Genomic DNA, 17,264 nt, shown 5'->3' with positions numbered 1-17,264 from the left:
TTTTGTACTGGGGACAGGGGACCTATTCCCCACCCCCACCCCGCTTGATTTGTTAGGCTCCAGTTCCCATTGTCCCTGATGGTTGGCTGTGCTGGCTGGTGCTAAGGAGAAATGGGCATCACTTGGAGGGCCACAGCTTCCCCATCCCTGCTCTGGAGAAGGAAACAAGCATTTTTAACGGAGGAGGAAATAATTAGAACCGAGAAAAGAGGTGAAATAGGAAATAAAAAGTTGGTATTGAAATCCCTGCCATATCCTCATATTTTATGTGAGTAATACAGTACATACCTGTCAACTGCATCTGATGAAGTGAAGTGTAGTCTATGACCAGAATGAATGTTAGTTTTAGGTGCTGAAATAATCTTCATTATCAATGGCCTGACAACATTCCATTTTGTTATTTGTTAAAGTTTGCTTCCTCTCTGTCAGGGATCACTGCCAGGGATCACTCTGTTGCACCCTATGGGTGGAATTCAGTGTAGTGCTGAGTGGGGTACAGGCAGCCCCCCGTTTGAGCAGGTGTTACATTCCGAGGCACCGCGTGTGTCAGTGTAATGGTGCAGAATTGAAGGCCATTGGAAAAGTCTACGAACACCCCGTTCTGCCCTTGTGACGTCTCTATGACATTTCCAGGTCACTACCGAGTTCAGACTGGGAATGGGGCCTCGTCCAGCTGACCTCTTTGACATTTGCTCACCTGGAACCAGAATATCCTGGAAGGGCACAACAACAGGGTAGTTTCCCCCTTCCTTGTGCCTTCCCCAGAAACAGGCTTGAGTCAGAGCTGCTGGGAAAGGAACTGACTTGCTTGAAAACAGGTCTCACCCTACATGTGCCCACTTGACTGCTACAGTATGGGAACTGGCACTACTACAGGTGCAATATAATACCTGTTTTGCATTTGAAAGAATTCAGTGGTTTAGGGTGGCAGCACCTGCTCTTTGGAACTCCCTGCCTCTTGAGATCAAGCAGGTGCCTTCACTGTACTCTTTTTGACACCTGCTAAAAAAATCTTTTTCATATGAGCCTACCCAGACACTTAGAAAATTGAGAAAAGGGTGGCGCTGTGGTCTAAACCACAGAGCCTAGGGCTGGCTGATCAGAAGGTCGGCGGTTCGAATCCCCACAACGGGGTGAGCTCCTGTTGCTCAGTCCCAGCTCCTGCCAACCTAGCAGTTCGAAAGCATGCTAAAAAGTATATAAATAGGTACCACTCCGGCGGGAAGGTAAACAGCGTTTCCATGCGCTGCTCCTTTTACCTTTACCTAATCTGATTTAGTATTGTAACTTTTGTATGTTTTAAAGCAGGGTTATAATCCCCCCTTTTTTTCTTTTTTAAACTACTTTGAGAATTTTTATAATCAAGCGGTGTATAAATCTTACTAAATACACAAATAAAGTAGATAAATAAAGGGTTGTTTGCCAGAGTGCTCTTGAATGGGATCACGGGCATGAACTGGGTTATTCTGACCATGCTGTAACATACAACGCCTCATAAAAGCAACAGAGTTGAGCATTCCTGGTGCTGTGTCCATTTGTGTAAGGAAGAGGAGGGCACGGAGTAGGGACCCTTTGCGGTGCCCCTGGATGCCCAACATTCTCTTGCAGAGTGGCGCAAACAAGCAGCTAGGCTGGGCCAAGATCTCCAGCAGAAATTCCTACAGGGCTCACTCCCCAAGTGAAACAATACGCAAATAACACCAACATTAGTTGCCTGAGAACATATTGTGCTTCATGGCAAGGTTAACTAATTTATATGTGCAAAAAAATTAAATTGCCTGTTGGGGACATTAATAACATTTTTCCTGGAAGAAAGAAAACCAGGTTTGTCTGCCAGGGCCATAGCCAGGGAGGTGGGCCCCCACCAGGGGTGCAGGTGGTGTACATAAATATCAATATCAATTATTGCCTCATAAGAAATGGTTTTAAATAGAGGGTGAATTGAATGGGTGGGGGTGGGGTGGAGGAGGAGGAGAAAGAAGAGCTAATTTGTCTGTGGCCAGGGGGCGCAATCTGGATGGTTCTGCCAGGGGCGCAAGATCACCTAGCTATGGCTCTGCTGACTGTCTTAATAGCCAGCTCACTGGCAACTATTTTCACCCTAGGGTTTTTAGTTTTTTTAAAGAAAGCTTGACATATAATGGTGTTGGAATAATAATGCTCTTGGAATACAGTACTAATGCTTATATTTATACCGTAACCTAGATTCCCCCCGTTCGGCAGTAAATTTCTGAACAATGCCTATTTATGTCCACACTTGTATAGACTTCAATTTAGTAAAATTAATTCCAGAGCTGTCTAAAATGCATGTTATCCCTTGCTTATTGGTGTTTAATTAGTGTACTTCATCAAAAAGATCTGACTTCCGGTCTAGGTTCGGCTTTATGTCAATTGCTAAAACAAGTATGGTTTAAGATGGAAAGCCCAGACAATCAGTCTAGGGATCAAGTTAGGGCAAAACAAAGAGCATACCAAGGTTTGGTGCACGTGACTGGTCTGCTTGTGGCACATATTTTATTTTCCTTCTGCGCTGGTGGTTCCTGAGGGCTGAAGATCAGTTCCTGTATATGAAGTGATATGCCTATGTCTGAACTAGGCAACCTCAGACTGTAGGTGGTGGCTTGCATCTCTATCCCCTTCCTAGCCACATGAAGAAAGCCATGATGCAGTCTCAACCACTCTTTAGGAAGCACCTTGTGTTTTATCAGATATGCTCTTGTATATATAACACACGAACCTGTGTCTAACACAGAGGCTCACAGAGACGTGGTTACCCCAGAGACGTGCCTTTTACAGAATATGGGGCAGGCATTTAGAAACCTTTGGAAAGACTAAATGAACTGGCAAGGGGAAAGATCACATGAAGATGCCTTTGATCCAAATCTCACAAGGGTTACAGGTGAGCGAGCTTCATAAAATAAGAAAGGTAAAGAGAAGTGAAAAGCTTAACTGCCTCGTGGAAGGAGGAGCAAAGAAAAGCGATTTGGGGAATTTTCACAGGGATTCAAGGATCCAAGACTGAATTCTCCAGATGGGTCTGGGAAAGGATAAGGTTGTGTGTGTGTGTGTGTGTGTGTGTGTGTGTGTGAGAGAGAGAGAGAGAGAGAGAGAGAGAGAGAGAGAGAGAGAGAGAGAGAGAGAGAGAGTGAGAGTGGTAGGACAGTATTATTTTCAGTCTCCGTTTATTGTATACAGTACTGGTTGTGTTTTGCAGTAGTTCATCTTCTGCCATAAACTATGTTATTGATCTCATTGTTCTGCTCCATTCATTTCAACACACAGAGAGATTGAGAGAGAGAGAGAATAGGTTGTGGGGGACTGTAAATGCTTAAGTATTGTTCACAGGAGTGAATAATAATATTTGCTGGATTGATTTCTGTTCTATACTTGGGGCCAATAAGTGAATATGGGCAATTCCCATATGTGTTTTCCTTGGAATTCATAGACATCTCTAGTGGGGGGGGGGGGCGCTTTTGTTCAGTCTAAGATTCTCCCCCATTGGGCTCGGGCTTAGCTTGGCCACATCTGATTCTACTCTGGATTCCTTGGAAACCTTAGCATATGGTTCAAAAAATAGCAAAAGCTTTTCTTTTGGTAGATGCGGGGTTGTGCTTCTTACAACAAAGGATGTGACAAAGAGAACAAAGGGAAGCAAAGGTAGGATGTCTAGCTGAGCAAAAAGGATTTCTTCTGCCATAGATACCCCTGGAGCAAGCTTAGAAGAAAGTGACATGGCGCAGTCTTTTGGAAGTTTCCCAAAAAATTGAACAGACTAACGTGCCCATTTGCAAGACATTAATTTCCTGCTATGCATCTCTCCGTCAGAGTATGATACTGTAAAGGATTGGTAAAGAGGACATTACTTGTGCCCTTTGTCATGCCATGACACAATCTAATTCTTCCACCAGAGAGTCATTGGGTACAATTTTTTTCTTACTTGTAAAAGATGTCAACACTTTCTCAGGATATTCAGACAATCCAATTACCAGGAGCAGGTGCTTGCAGGAGGATGCATCTTAATTACCATTTGGAAATTTGGGTGGTGGTGTTCCAGGAAAAGCTTGTTCCGTATCACCTCCCAAATTCTCTCCCCACAGAGGTGTCTATAGTGTCTTCATTGCACAGCCTTTGTAATATGCTGAACACACACCTCTGTACCCTGGCCTTTGACAGCTGAGATGACCTATGCTGTATTTTTGGTATGTTAAGTATTGGTTTTACTTGCTTTCAAGTTGCATCATTGTTTTGTAGTAATCTTCCATGAGACTTAATAGTGAAAGGCAGGTTAAGAAATCCTAAAATAAGTGAAAATTAGATGAAAATGTGAACTTGCACTAGATATGGCAGATATTTCTGGGATTAATTGGGCTAGCATTTGGTTTCCATGGAGAAATTCCCCTGGTGTGAAGCACTAGAGTTTCCCCCGCAAAAGACTAAGTTTAATTTATAGTTTGCTTGAGCTGCCTCTGATCCCATGCACTTGAGCTGTGATCTTTGTTCAGAGTGAAACAGAAATGCACCTGCAGAGTTCCAACGGAACCCATATTCGTTGGTTTTTCTTCCAGGCCTTGTCCAATTCACTGAGATTTTAACATAGTGTCTTAGTGTGTCTGAGTGCCTTACTCAATTCTTCCTTTTTCCTCATGTGTCAGTAATTTATTTAGACTGTCAGACTGCTGGCAGCATTTTGTGATTAATTCTGTGGTGTTTTCTGCAGGGATTAATAATGCATACCTGTCTGATTTTAATAATGTAATGTGATGAGAGTTGGTCTCAAGGATCTCCCACCACCCATTGACAACTCTGCTTGTGGGTCAAAGCGGTTGGGCAAGTTTAATGGGGCAGATTCCTACTGTTGGGAAGATCTGATGCACTTGGCTGGTGAGCCTTTGCATCACTAAAGAAAGGGCATGTTCATCTACCTCAGTTTTCCCCCTTCTTGTGGTGGATGATGTCACCAAGCTGTTTGTGAAGAAACTGCAGGTACAGACTGAGAGACAGGCACAGAGAGTGGTGGAGCTCTCAGACAGAAATCTGATCTTCCTGATGGCTTCCCTAGAAATCTGGAGCAGTGGAGCAGTGAATTTGGGACACCTGTTGGAGTGAAGCAGTAGCAATACCTGCACTCAAGCTGTATATAACGAATCATGTAATTGCAGAGCTGGAAGGGATGGTAATGGAATCCTCCTTTGGAGCTTTTAAAGCTGAGGTTGGGTGGCCATCAGTCAAGTATGATCCAGATGAGATTTCTGCATTGCAGGGGTTTGGACTAGATGACCCTCAGGGTCCCAATCTCTGATTTTATGGCTGTAAAGATCATTAACAGTACTTTGTCAATTCATTGCAATTGCATTTTAAAATTGCCATAAATCAGGCGGGGGGGGGGGGGAGAGATAAGGACCACATGAAAACACTAAAATGCAATGTTCTATCATTACTGAAACCAGGATCCTTTGTAAATAAATTAATTAGTGAGTGAGTGAGTGAAAGTGTGTGAGTGAACGATGGCCATTCAGCAGAAATGTGGAAATTGTGGAAGCAATTATAGAATTGTAACAGTTGCAAGGGACCCAAGAGTCATGTAGTCCAACCCCTGTCCAATGAGAGTTGGACGCCATGGACCGCAGCACAGGAAACCACTACTGAAGACTTTCAGAATTCTGAATGGTTTCACTGCAGTTACGGCTTTTGTTTGTGGGTTATGTTTATATAATTTGGTAATTCTGAAATTGTTTTTTGCTAAATGAGCAAATGGACGTAGAATGCATTTTAAAAAGAGAATGCTGCCAGTAAACAACACTGAACAAATATTTAATCTAGGATCAAAAGTGGGGTTTTCTTCTAAGTAGACAGGTTTGCATAACATCTGTATAAGAATGCGTTAGACTACATTCAGCACAGGTCACAGGGGACGAAATCCCACAGAATGCTGAGGGACTTTTTTCTACGGTGGCAGTGTCTCTGTTTCTCTCTCTTTTCTTTCCAGTTGTCAACTTCAGTTCCTGAGATTTCTGCATTTGTATTATGCAATATTATTTATTTATTTAAAGGCCTCATGAAGATGCATTTTAGTGGAAATTTTAGTGCAAATTTTTTCAAGCCATTTCTATAACACACCACACTTTTGTATTCTGGTGTTCACTAATATATGCTGCTGTTATTATTATTACTACTATTATTATCATCATTATTTTCTGTACCACAATGCCAAAATAGGTTTTTTAAGTGATTTACGAAGTATAAAAACCAGTGTTGCAATACTGCAGTTATAAACATCTTGAAACATACCAGAGGCAGGCCCTGAAGGCTGAGCTAGGAGGAGAGGAGGAAAGGGAAGAGCACAAGTGGTTGGCAGGCTGATCTCTACTGGCAAAACTGCTGCTGCTGCCATGCGGGGAGGGCGTGGGCATCACCTGTGAAAAGGTCACTGGGCTGGTGCTTGGAAATAGTTGGGGTAAGAGAAAGAAAAGGAACCTGCTTGGCCATGGGGCTGAGTGAGCTCCTCGTGGAAAGGAAGCCGACAAGGGCCTGTGCATTGTCCTGCCTGGCTTTGCCTTGCTCCTACTCGCCTGTTCTTGTGCCAGCGGCAACCAGTGCCAGAGAGGCAAGTACACTGTGCCCGCTACATTGGCTCTGCTAGGTGCCTGGGAGAGGCTGTGCGCGGCTAAGCAAGAAGCCAGGACAGCAAGCGGGGTCGCAGTGCAGCGATCCCGCTTGTGTCCTGGCTTATGGGATAGCCACACACAGCCTCTCCCTGGCAGCGGGATGAAGGCTCCTGTTGCCCGGGAGAGGCTGCGCGCAGCTAAGGTTCCCCCAAGAGCCGCGCTCCCTTTAAAGAGCGCGTGGAGCGTGTGCGCGGCTCTTTAAAGGGAGCGTTGAGCAGAGCCTCCTGCCTGCATTTGCTCCATAAGACTCTCACACATTTCCCCTTACTTTTTAGGATGGGAAAAGTGCATCTTATAGAGTGAAAAATACGGTATATCTCCCTTGCGCAGCACTTTATGTTGGATGATGAGGGCTGGGCCATAGGGTGTGCCTAGGAACACTGTGGCAGATGTGTTTTGCAGTGTTTTAATAGACCCTTAATTTTGTATGTTATGTCTTTTTATTATTCGTTTTGCAAATCGCTTTGGGATTTGCTAAATTCCTTATACAGTGGTACCTCGAGTTACAAACGCCTTAGGTTAGAAACGCTTCCGGTTACAAACTCCGCTAACCTGGAAGAGTTACCTCGAGTTGAGAACTTTGCCCCAGGATGAGAACGGAAATCATATGCCGGCGCAGCAGCATCAAGAGGCCCCATTAGCAAAAGCACACCTCTACTTAATAACAGTTTGAAATTAAGAACGGACCCCGGAACGAATTAAGTTCGTAACTAGAGGTACCACTGTATTTGATAATCACCAACCAAAGTAAAGGACACATTCCAGGGGGTACAGAGCCAGCCCTCCCGCTGCTTAGGTTTGGGACTAGGAGATGGCCTCAAACCTGAATCCTGTAGCCCAATAGGGCACAGCAGGTATAAACTAGCAGCAAGGAAGAAAAATGCCTCTGTTTCTCCTTTTCCCATCTGTGTTGGCCAGAGGAGCACCACAGGGCTCCTCTGACAGACTGGCTAGAATCCCAAACAGAAGCCCTCTTAGGGACCAGGAGCTTGTGGCTGTCCATAAGAACGTACAGAGAGTCTGCTGAACAAGGCCAACGGCCCATTTCGTCCAGCATCCTATTCTCACAGTGGCCAACCAGATGCTCGTGGGAATCCTGCAGCAGGACTTGGGCAAAAGAGGCGTCTCCCCACAGTGGTTTCCAGTAACTGGTATTCAGAGGCCTTACTGCTTCCAACCTGCCATATACTGTTGGCCCAAACTCTCATCATCACTGACCATTGGGCATGCTGGCTGGGGCTGATGGCAGTTGGAACCCAACACTAGGAGGGCCACAGATGCTCCATCCCTGACCTTTTAACGATAGTTTTCTGGTTGTTTCATGTAGTATTTGCAGTAGAGCCAGTGTGACATAGTGGTTAGAGTGCTGGACTAGGACGTGGGCCATTGGGGTTCAAATCCCCCCTCACCCATGAAGCTCATTGAGTGACCTTGGGCCAGTTGCTCACTGTCAGCCTAGTCTACATCACAGGGTTGTTGTGAGGGTAAAATGGGGAGGAGGAGATTAAATACAGTGGTACCTCAGGTTACATACGCTTCAGGTTACATACGCTTCAGGTTACAGACTCCGCTAACCCAGAAATAGTGCTTCAGGTTAAGAACTTTGCTTCAGGATGAGAACAGAAATCGTGCTCCAGCGGTGCAGCAGCAGGAGGCTCCATTAGCTAAAGTGGTGCTTCAGGTTAAGAACAGTTTCAGGTTAAGAACAGACCTCCGGAACGAATTAAGTACTTAACCCGAGGTACAACTGTACACCATCTTCAGCTCCTTGGAAGAAAGATGGGGTGTAAATGTAAATAATGTTAATTCAACCTTCATCGGTCATCCACACCTTCAAGAAGTGCATCAGTCATATGATAAAGTGCAGTGTTTGTTTCCTGGATTGCAGGGCAATGCTTCCAGAGACAGGTTTGTGGCAATCAGACTAATTCAAGCCTTGATATCGGGCACAGCAGTGTTATAAGTGGGGCGGGGGGGGGGGAGGACTTTGCTGTTGCGTGTGAGCATAACTTACACCCAGATCAGGCATGCAGCCAAGGCTTTCCACATCCCTTGACTGATTTTTACTAAGTAGTTCATGAGTTGTCTAAATACATGGGATTTACAAAACCGCTTATAAAATATTTGTTAAAATTATTCTGAACCTCTTGTCCCCTTCTCACCCTGAGCTTCCACTCACACCCTGCCTGTTTCCCTGAAACAGAGTTGAAGTGCAGTTAGGCAAATCTAAGCATCTAGATCATGAACCAAGACCATAAAACCTGAAGGTTGACTTATATTTATTTAGATTGGTTTGGCTTTTGTTGTAAACAAATCTCTTGGAAGTGTTCAGCACATACTGTGCCCTCTATGCACTGGATACAAAAAAATCAGGAAGAAGGAGTTAGATAAATTTGCTGTAAATTGTTGTGGTGTTTTGGGAGCTTAATCTGAAACCAAGCTGGATTTGGGTTGGTGTCTCTGGTAATTTCTCTCTCTTACATCATGGATGTCGGCAAATTGGATTTTTAAAAGGCAAAATAATATTAGAATTTGAGTTGTCAGAGATGCACAAGGGAAAATATTTCAATGCTCAAGAACCTGGCAAAGTCTTTTATTAACACTATTGCCTAAGGGTAAAGGTAAAGGTAAAGGACCCTTGGACAGTTAAGTCCATTCAGAGGTGACTATGGGGTTGCGGCGCTCATCTCACTTTCAGGCCGAAGGAGCCAGCGTTTGTCCACAGACAGCTTTCCAGGTCATGGGGCCAGCAGGACTAAACCACTATTAGCACACAGAGGATCATGACAGAAACCAGAGCACACAGAAATGCAGTTTACCTTTCCACCGCAGCAGTACCTGTTTATCTACTTGCACTGGCGTGCTTTCGAACTGCTGGGTTGGTAGGAGCTGGGACAGAGCAACGGGAGCTCACCCTGTTGTGGGGATTCGAACCACTGACCTTCTGATCAGCAAGCCCAAGAGGCTCAGTGGTTTAGTCCACAGCACCACCCGTGTCCCTTTTACCTTACTATTGCCTAATGCAAGTCTGCCATGGCCTTTGGCTAGAACAATAAACTTATGAACTGATATTTAGAATGCTGATGTGTTTTTAGTTTATTGCTAGCTTATACTTTTTCTGAATGTTTTTTTTAACTTGCTGTTTTATTCCTTTGTAAACTGTGTTGAGGTTTTCTACAATCAACCAGTCTATAAATTTTATAAAATAAACAAATGCCTGTCATGGTTTGGTGAAGAATGGAATATAGAGCTTGGCAACAGAGGAGCGTCTGGTCCATGTGTCTCTTCACTGACTGGGTTTTAGACAGACCTCTCTCCCAGGCCTTCCTGGAGATGCTGGGGACTGAACCCACTGAACTGTGGCCCTTCCCCAGTCCAACTGTATGGAACAATATGCATATCTGTAGATTTGTGTCATTTACCTCACTTTTCAGACACTCAGCAAATATTTCAGTGGGTCCTATGGAGATTTCAGGTGACCTAGCAGCCCTACAGGTGGGGCATGGCTCAAAGCTGTATGTGTGTCAGGGGTTCCTTGGATTTTTTTTAATGATTTTAAAAAGCTATCTGGATTATAAAGTTATTCCCCATAGTAGGCAGAGGGTAATCTTGAACTTTCATTCATTTTCAAGAATTCCACCTGTTGATAGGGTAGAATTTCTCTGATAGGTTTCTCTCCGTGATTGTCATTACTAAATTGGAACCAAAGGTTTTTAATCTTTTAAAAAAAGAACATGACCACTATTGAGTGATAGCCAGCACCATCTGTTCATTGTACAAATGTAAAATAGCTGCCAGGTATTAATATTGTGTCAAGCAAGTGGAGATGAGTTCTGTCAGTTCAGCATTTCTTCCTTATCTCACCCAATTCATCTGCTATTAGGAAGGCTGTGAGCTTTCTTCCTATCTCTAGGCATGGGTTAGTGTGAGTGAATTCTAAACGCTAGAGTTTAGGTCAGCACAGATTAATCTGCAATGTTCTGAGATAAGGAAGGAAATAATTGTGCAAACTGATTTCATGCACAATATTAATGCCAACTGTGTTCGGTCCTACAACATGTGCTAATAGCTACACATAGGTATCTCCTATGTGCGGTACTAGTTATTGCAGATAGTTATTTTTGCCTCCCAAAGTATCTGAGGTTTAATACTGTATTTCTTTTCAGTCCCAGAAATCTTGGATTGAAGGTGTCTTCTGTAAAAGAGAGTGTGCAAAAATCGTGCCAAGTTCCAAAGATCATCACAGGTACTTAGTTTTGCTTTGTTTTGGTTGAATTGTACAAACAACAAGAAGATAAAAATACAATAAAAAACTTCTAATTTACACTTTAACAATGTCGGTTTTCCTTGAATAAAATAGGCCCTTCTAGCTGCTACAAACATGACTATAATCTAGTTAACTTCTGCCATATTTTCATTTTGAATTTGAGGCTCTTTATCATGTTTCCCTTAAAATGGCAGTCATACTTTGTACAGTATCACTTATTTGTTTTCTGACATGTTTATCCTACCTTTCTTCCATCATGGAACCCTCTCTGACAGAGCCAGACTTGCTCAGCTTCAGTAAGGTGTTGGCCTCATGTCGCTTCAAACATTTATACAGGGCACTGCAGGCAACATATTTCCAGTGTGGAAGCCACAACCCATGAGTATCATAAGAACCACCCAGAGAGGGGCTGCGACCCCTGCCCAGTCTGCTCACCCCCCCCCGCCTAGCAACGCCTTTGCCACCCCTCCTTCCCACACACCTGGCCAACTTCCCCTCCTTCTACATCTTACCCAGTTTCACCCAATCAATTCGTTGACTGCTTTGAAATATACAATACAGGTGATTTTGACAGGCATAGATGTAGTACTGATTATTAATTATTTAAATTGGTGTAGCATGCATATTTAGGAAGTCAAAGTTAGAAACAGTGGCTCTGTTTTTGTTTTTTTTAAAGTAACCTTGAAGTTGCTGTCTTGAACCATTACATTTTTGCATTAGAACCTTTCAGTAAGTTACCGACAGTGTTGTCCAGGTAAGACATTGTGTAAAAGGTGTTACTCAGGTTTTTTGTGACAATGGTGCAATGGTCTGTCTTTTTGAAGCCTAACTTTCTTTTTTGCAAATTTAACTGTACAACATACTGCTGTTTTTAACTTCTTTTTCAGATGTCCCGCAAGATGCCAAGTGTGCCAGAACTTAATTCGGTAAGACCTCATGCCATTTGGGATTTAAAATAAAGAATGGGTGTGAAATATTCCTAACCAAGGATGTGTCCTTATATAAATGGTGACTGCATTTCAGTCAGCTGCTTGAGGATTTACTAGAAATCCTGCTGCGGTCAATAAACTAGATGTGGCATCCAGAGACTTCCATGCACAGCTGGTTACTCCTGTTGGATATGGGAAGACAAAGAAACAAAAAGAGAGTGCAAGCACGGAGCTATGCCTACATATTAGAGAAGGTTTGGTGTGGAGGTATAAATTGTTGGTGCTTCCAGGTGGAGGCTGTAGGTTGCAAACCATAGCTTAGTGCTAAAGCATCAGCTTTGCATTCAGAATGTCCCAGGTTTAATCCCCAGTATCTTCTGGTCAATTTGGGAGAGATACTGACCTGAAACCCCTCCTCCAGAGGTCCTGATTCCAATGGAATATCCTCACACCTGCTATAAACACTTAAAAATAACAGGAGGATATATTATTCACATCTAGTTATATTGTCCACCTGTCCTTCATAACAAAACAGCTGTGAAAAGCTGCAGGCATCCAGATTATGCTCTTCTATGCATATACATTTGAAAAATTGGCACATTTTCTCTGTCTTATTTTTCCATTCAATCTGAGTTTTCCAGTTAGAAATCTCTGAATTGATCATCTAAGATGCTAACAGTAGCCTTAACCTGCAATTTGCTTATAATTTTAACAAGATATTCATACAGTGCAAGGTGTTTGAGTTGTTCAGCATTTCTTTAAAACTTGAGAAATGTCTTACAGCATTCTAGTACAATGCATCAATGTGAGCTAGTCACTGGAGCTCAGAAATGCATTTAATTAATTTATGCCAATGTTATGAGTTTTTTTTTGTCTTTTTGAAAAGGTGTTGTTGTGGACGGCTAATTGGTGACCATCCTGGGATTGATTGTTGCTGGCCCATCTGTCGGTCTGCACAAGAAGTAGAGAACAGGGAATGGTGTGTCCAAAGGGACACAAAGACAAGTCCAACTGATGCATTTGGTACTATCAATTTTCAAGACAGTGATCACACTTACCATGCCAAGGTGCGTACACACTTTGAAACAGGGCTGTAATAAAATAACTTTCTCAGTTATTTAGCATAAAAACAACCAATAGTGCTAAACATAAAACTGCTGGTGTTAGATAAAAAATCCAGTATAAGTTGGTATGAGTTTGTTCCACGCCATCTCATAATTTGATGACTACAATATCAAGAGATATCATGCATGTGTCTAAAATATCAAGTACCACCATCACATATAATAATAATAATACCAAAGGGTAACGGCGGGGGTAGCCGAGTTTTTGGTAGCAGTCCTCCAAGGAGCAGGTTAACACAGAAAACCATTGACTCTATATGTATATATATATATATGTATGTAGCCAACTGCTGCCTTTTTATATATATTTCAAGGCCTTTATATGTTATTTTCTCTTTTATGGTTTTATTTGCAAAATGCCTAATAAAGGTTTGATAAGTAAGTAATAATAATAATAATAATAATAATAATAATAATAAATTTTATTTATATCCTGGGCTCAGGGCGGCTAACAACAATCAAAAATAGTTCAACATTCTAAAAACATTCATTATAAAATTAATTAAAATCAAATTAATGGCAACCATCAAGCAAAATTCTGTGCAGGTTGCCAGAGGAGGGGGTCAGGCTGCGCCCTGACCAAAGGCCTGGTGGAACAGCTCTGTCTTGCAGGCCCTGCGGAAAGATGTCAGGTCCCGCAGGGCCCTAGTCTCTTGTGACAGAGCGTTCCACCAGATTGGAGCCGTGGCCGAGAAAGCCCTGGCTCTAGTTGAGGCCAGCCTAACCTCTCTGTGGCCTGGGATCTTTAGGATGTTTTTATTTGCAGACCATAAATTTCTCTGTGGGACATACCAGGAGAGGCGGTCCTGTAGGTACGAGGGTCCTAGGCCGTATAGGGCTTTAAAGGTTAAAACCAGCACCTTAAACCTGATCCTGTACTCCACCGGGAGCCAGTGCAGCTTGTATAGTACTGGATGAATATGATCTCGTAGCGAAGACCCCATAAGGAGTCTCGCCGCGGCATTCTGCACCCGCTGGAGTTTCTGGGTCAGTCTCAAGGGCAGCCCCACGTAGAGCGAGTTACAATAATCCAGTCTGGAGGTGACCGTCGGGTGGATCACAGTGGCTAGGTCAGGGCGAGAGAGATAAGGAGCCAACTGCTTAGCTTGGCGGAGATGAAAAAATGCCGCCTTTGTTATAGCTGTAATCTGCGCCTCCATAGAGAGGGAGGTATCGAAGATTACACCCAAACTCTTAACGGACGATGCTGGCACTAATTGCACCCCCGCAAGAGATGGGAGCTGCCCCCTCAATCCCATATCGCTCCGTCCCAGCCAGAGGACCTCTGTCTTCGAAGGATTTAACTTCAACCGGCTCCCACGTAACCATCCAGCCACAGCTTCCAGACATCTGGTCAGTGTATCTGGGGCCGAGTCAGGATGGCCGTCCATCAACAGATAGAGTTGGGTGTCATCGGCATACTGATGGCAACCCAGCCCAAAACTCCGGACAAGCTGGGCGAGGGGGCGCATAAAGATGTTAAAAAGCATCGGGGAGAGAATCGCACCCTGAGGCACTCCGCACACCAAGGAGTGGCGCGATGACAATTCCCCCCCAAGCGCCACCCTCTGTCCCCAACCAGAGAGAAACGAGCGCAGCCATTGAAGGACTGTGCCCTGGATCCCCAAGTCGGCAAGGCGGCGGTCCAGGAGTTCGTGATCGACCATGTCGAAGGCTGCTGACAGGTCTAGAAGAATCAGCAGCCCCGACCCGCCTCGATCCAGCTGCCTGCGGAGATCATCTGTTAGGGCGACCAGAGCCGTCTCGGTCCCATGACCAGCGCGGAAGCCGGACTGGAATGGATCGAGAGCCGATGTTTCATCCAGAAACCTACCAAGCTGTTCAGCAACCGCTCTCTCAATCACCTTACCCAGGAATGGAAGATTCGAAACCGGGCGGTAATTGGATAGATCTAAAGGATCTAATGATGTTTTCTTTAAGAGCGGACGCACCACTGCCTCCTTCAGTTCCCCTGGGAATATCCCGGTGCCAAGGGACAAATTGATGATATCACCCAGGGGGGCCCGTACCTCGTCTGGACACGCTCTAATCAGCCAAGACGGGCACGGGTCAAGAGGACAGGTGGTGGGCTTTCCAGCTTGGAGGAGTCTGTCCACATTGGCTGGGGATATCCGGTCAAAGTGGTCCAATACTGGACCCGAGGACAGTCGAGGAGCCTCCAGTTCCTTTATTGTATCCAAATTGTCAGGGAGGTCATGGCGGAGCAACAGGACCTTCTCCGCAAAAAAGCTCGCAAATGCCTCACAGCTGTGCGTCGAATGGTTATTTAAATTTGGCTGTCCTTCAAGGGACGTTAAAGACCTAATTATACTAAATAATTGTGCCGGGCGAGAGCTAGTGGAGGCAATGGAGGCCGAGAAGTAGGACTTCTTAGCGGCCTTCACTGCCATCTCGTAGGTTTTCATAAAAACCCTATAAGATGTTCTTGAGGCTCCGTCACGGGCACCCCGCCATACTCGCTCTAGCTGTCTGAGGTCCCGCTTCATTTTCCGAAGCTCCTCGGTAAACCAGGGAGCCCGGTTTCTGCGGGGTCGCAGAGGGCGCCTAGGTGCGATCTCATCGATGGCTGCTAGGAGCTGGATATTCCAGCCCTCAACAAGCTCAGTCAATGAGTCGCCAGGGGGAGCAAGGTCCCGCAAGGCCTGACGGAATCTATCAGGGTCCATCAGCCTCTGCGGGCGAGCCCAAATTGGCTCGCCACCTAAGCAGGGTGGGGGTGGAAAATCAATCCTGGCTTTCAGTGCGTAGTGATCAGACCATGGCACCTTCATCGAAGGAGACATGATCACATCTATACCGGCGCCAAAGATCAAATCCAGCGCGTGGCCTGCTTGATGTGTGGGACCCGAAACAAACTGGGAGAGCCCTAGTGTCGCCATGGAAGACACCAGGTCCAGCGCCTGTGAGGAGGGAATGGCATCAGCATGGATGTTGAAGCCCCCCAATACCAATAGGTTAGGGAACTCCAAGGCCCAGCCGGCCACCGCCTCCAGCAGGCCTGACAGGGTGGCTGCTGGTGCGCTAGGTGGCCGGTACACCAGCCAGACAGCCAAGCTCACCTCGGAGCCCCACACTAGGCCAACACATTCAATGCCGGGGATCAATGGCGATGGTAGAGCCCTGAAAGAACAGTCTTCTCGGATTAATAATGCCACCCCTCCCCCCCCCGGCCCACAGTCCGCGACTGGTGGAGGACGGAGAAACCCGGGGGTGCCATCTCTCGTAAGGTAACAGTTTCCCCTTCGCGCACCCAGGTCTCCGTCACACAAGCCAGGTCAATCCCGTGCGAGGTGAAGAAGTCTCGCAGGGTGGCGGTTTTGTTGCCTATAGACCTGGCATTGCACAACACCAGTGACAGAGGTGAGTAATCCTTGCTCACCCTACCTTCGTCCTCGGGATGGGGCGCAGATTGGAAGGGGTACGAGCATATTCGTATCTCGATCCCCTTCGCCTATGACATCTGCCCCCACCGCCATACCTCCCTCGCCCCACTACGGTAGCAATCCCAAGCCTCAAACCAACCTCCATTTACAAAATAAAAACAAATCAAACCAAAAACAATTGTACCCACAAAACAAATCCCCACCCCACCCAATATCCAACCCCAAACCAAAATAAAACAGAACAAAATAAAAATACATCAATAAAAACCACCGTTCACGGTGTTACAACAAAGTAAAAAGTAAAAACCCCTAATAGAGTGCTTCTAACAACTTCCATCATCTCTGCCATAGAACTTTTGAAATTAATGGAGTGAACATATTCACCTCTGAATGATGAGACAAAAAGATAAGCACACCATAATCAATGGATTTCTGTTCCTGTGTTTGAAAGGACCATTATGCTATTTTTGTGTGTGCGTTTTACTGTGATAATTTTGAAAACAGGCCAATTTAAAAAGTTGGAAATGTTTGAACTATTGGAGCTTTCAACAAATTGAAGAGGTTAAGACTAAGATGATATCTCCTCCCTATAAAATATATGCTACCTTTTCTCTCTGCGTAGTTCTAACTACAGTTTATTTTTTCAGTATATTAGAACTTCTTATGACACCAAAGTGGACCAGTTGTTGCAACTCATGGTGGAAGAATGGCAGATGGAATTGCCCAAACTGGTCATTTCTGTTCATGGTGGCATCCAGAACTTCAAACTTCCATCTAAACTTAAGCAGCTTTTGAGCAAAGGCTTGGTCAAAGCTGCTGAGACCACAGGAGCATGGATACTAACAGAAGGCATCAACACTGGTACAGTAAACTCT

General features: G+C 44.8%; 1 protein-coding gene across 4 annotated transcripts in view; it reads left to right on the top strand.

The window, feature by feature from the left end:
• The window catches only part of TRPM6 (transient receptor potential cation channel subfamily M member 6), an 82,993-nt gene that overhangs the window by 8,368 nt on the left and 57,361 nt on the right, over window positions 1–17,264 (top strand). For 2 of the 4 annotated variants that reach the window (XM_081930356.1, XM_081930355.1), the window contains exons 2-5: window positions 10,832–10,911; window positions 11,820–11,858; window positions 12,748–12,928; window positions 17,037–17,250. In XM_081930356.1, the coding sequence (XP_081786482.1) occupies window positions 10,832–10,911; window positions 11,820–11,858; window positions 12,748–12,928; window positions 17,037–17,250 (514 nt within the window). Of the gene's footprint in view, window positions 1–2,790; window positions 2,900–4,163; window positions 4,200–10,831; window positions 10,912–11,819; window positions 11,859–12,747; window positions 12,929–17,036; window positions 17,251–17,264 lie in introns of those variants that run through there. The other 2 variants (XM_081930353.1, XM_081930354.1) reach the window with 2 other exon arrangements.

Source organism: Podarcis melisellensis (assembly GCF_964234715.1).
Source record: "Podarcis melisellensis genome assembly, chromosome: 11".
Classification (NCBI taxonomy): Eukaryota; Metazoa; Chordata; class Lepidosauria; order Squamata; family Lacertidae; genus Podarcis; species Podarcis melisellensis.
Note: the sequence above shows the minus strand (reverse complement) of the source record. Positions and strands in the feature narration are given on the sequence as shown.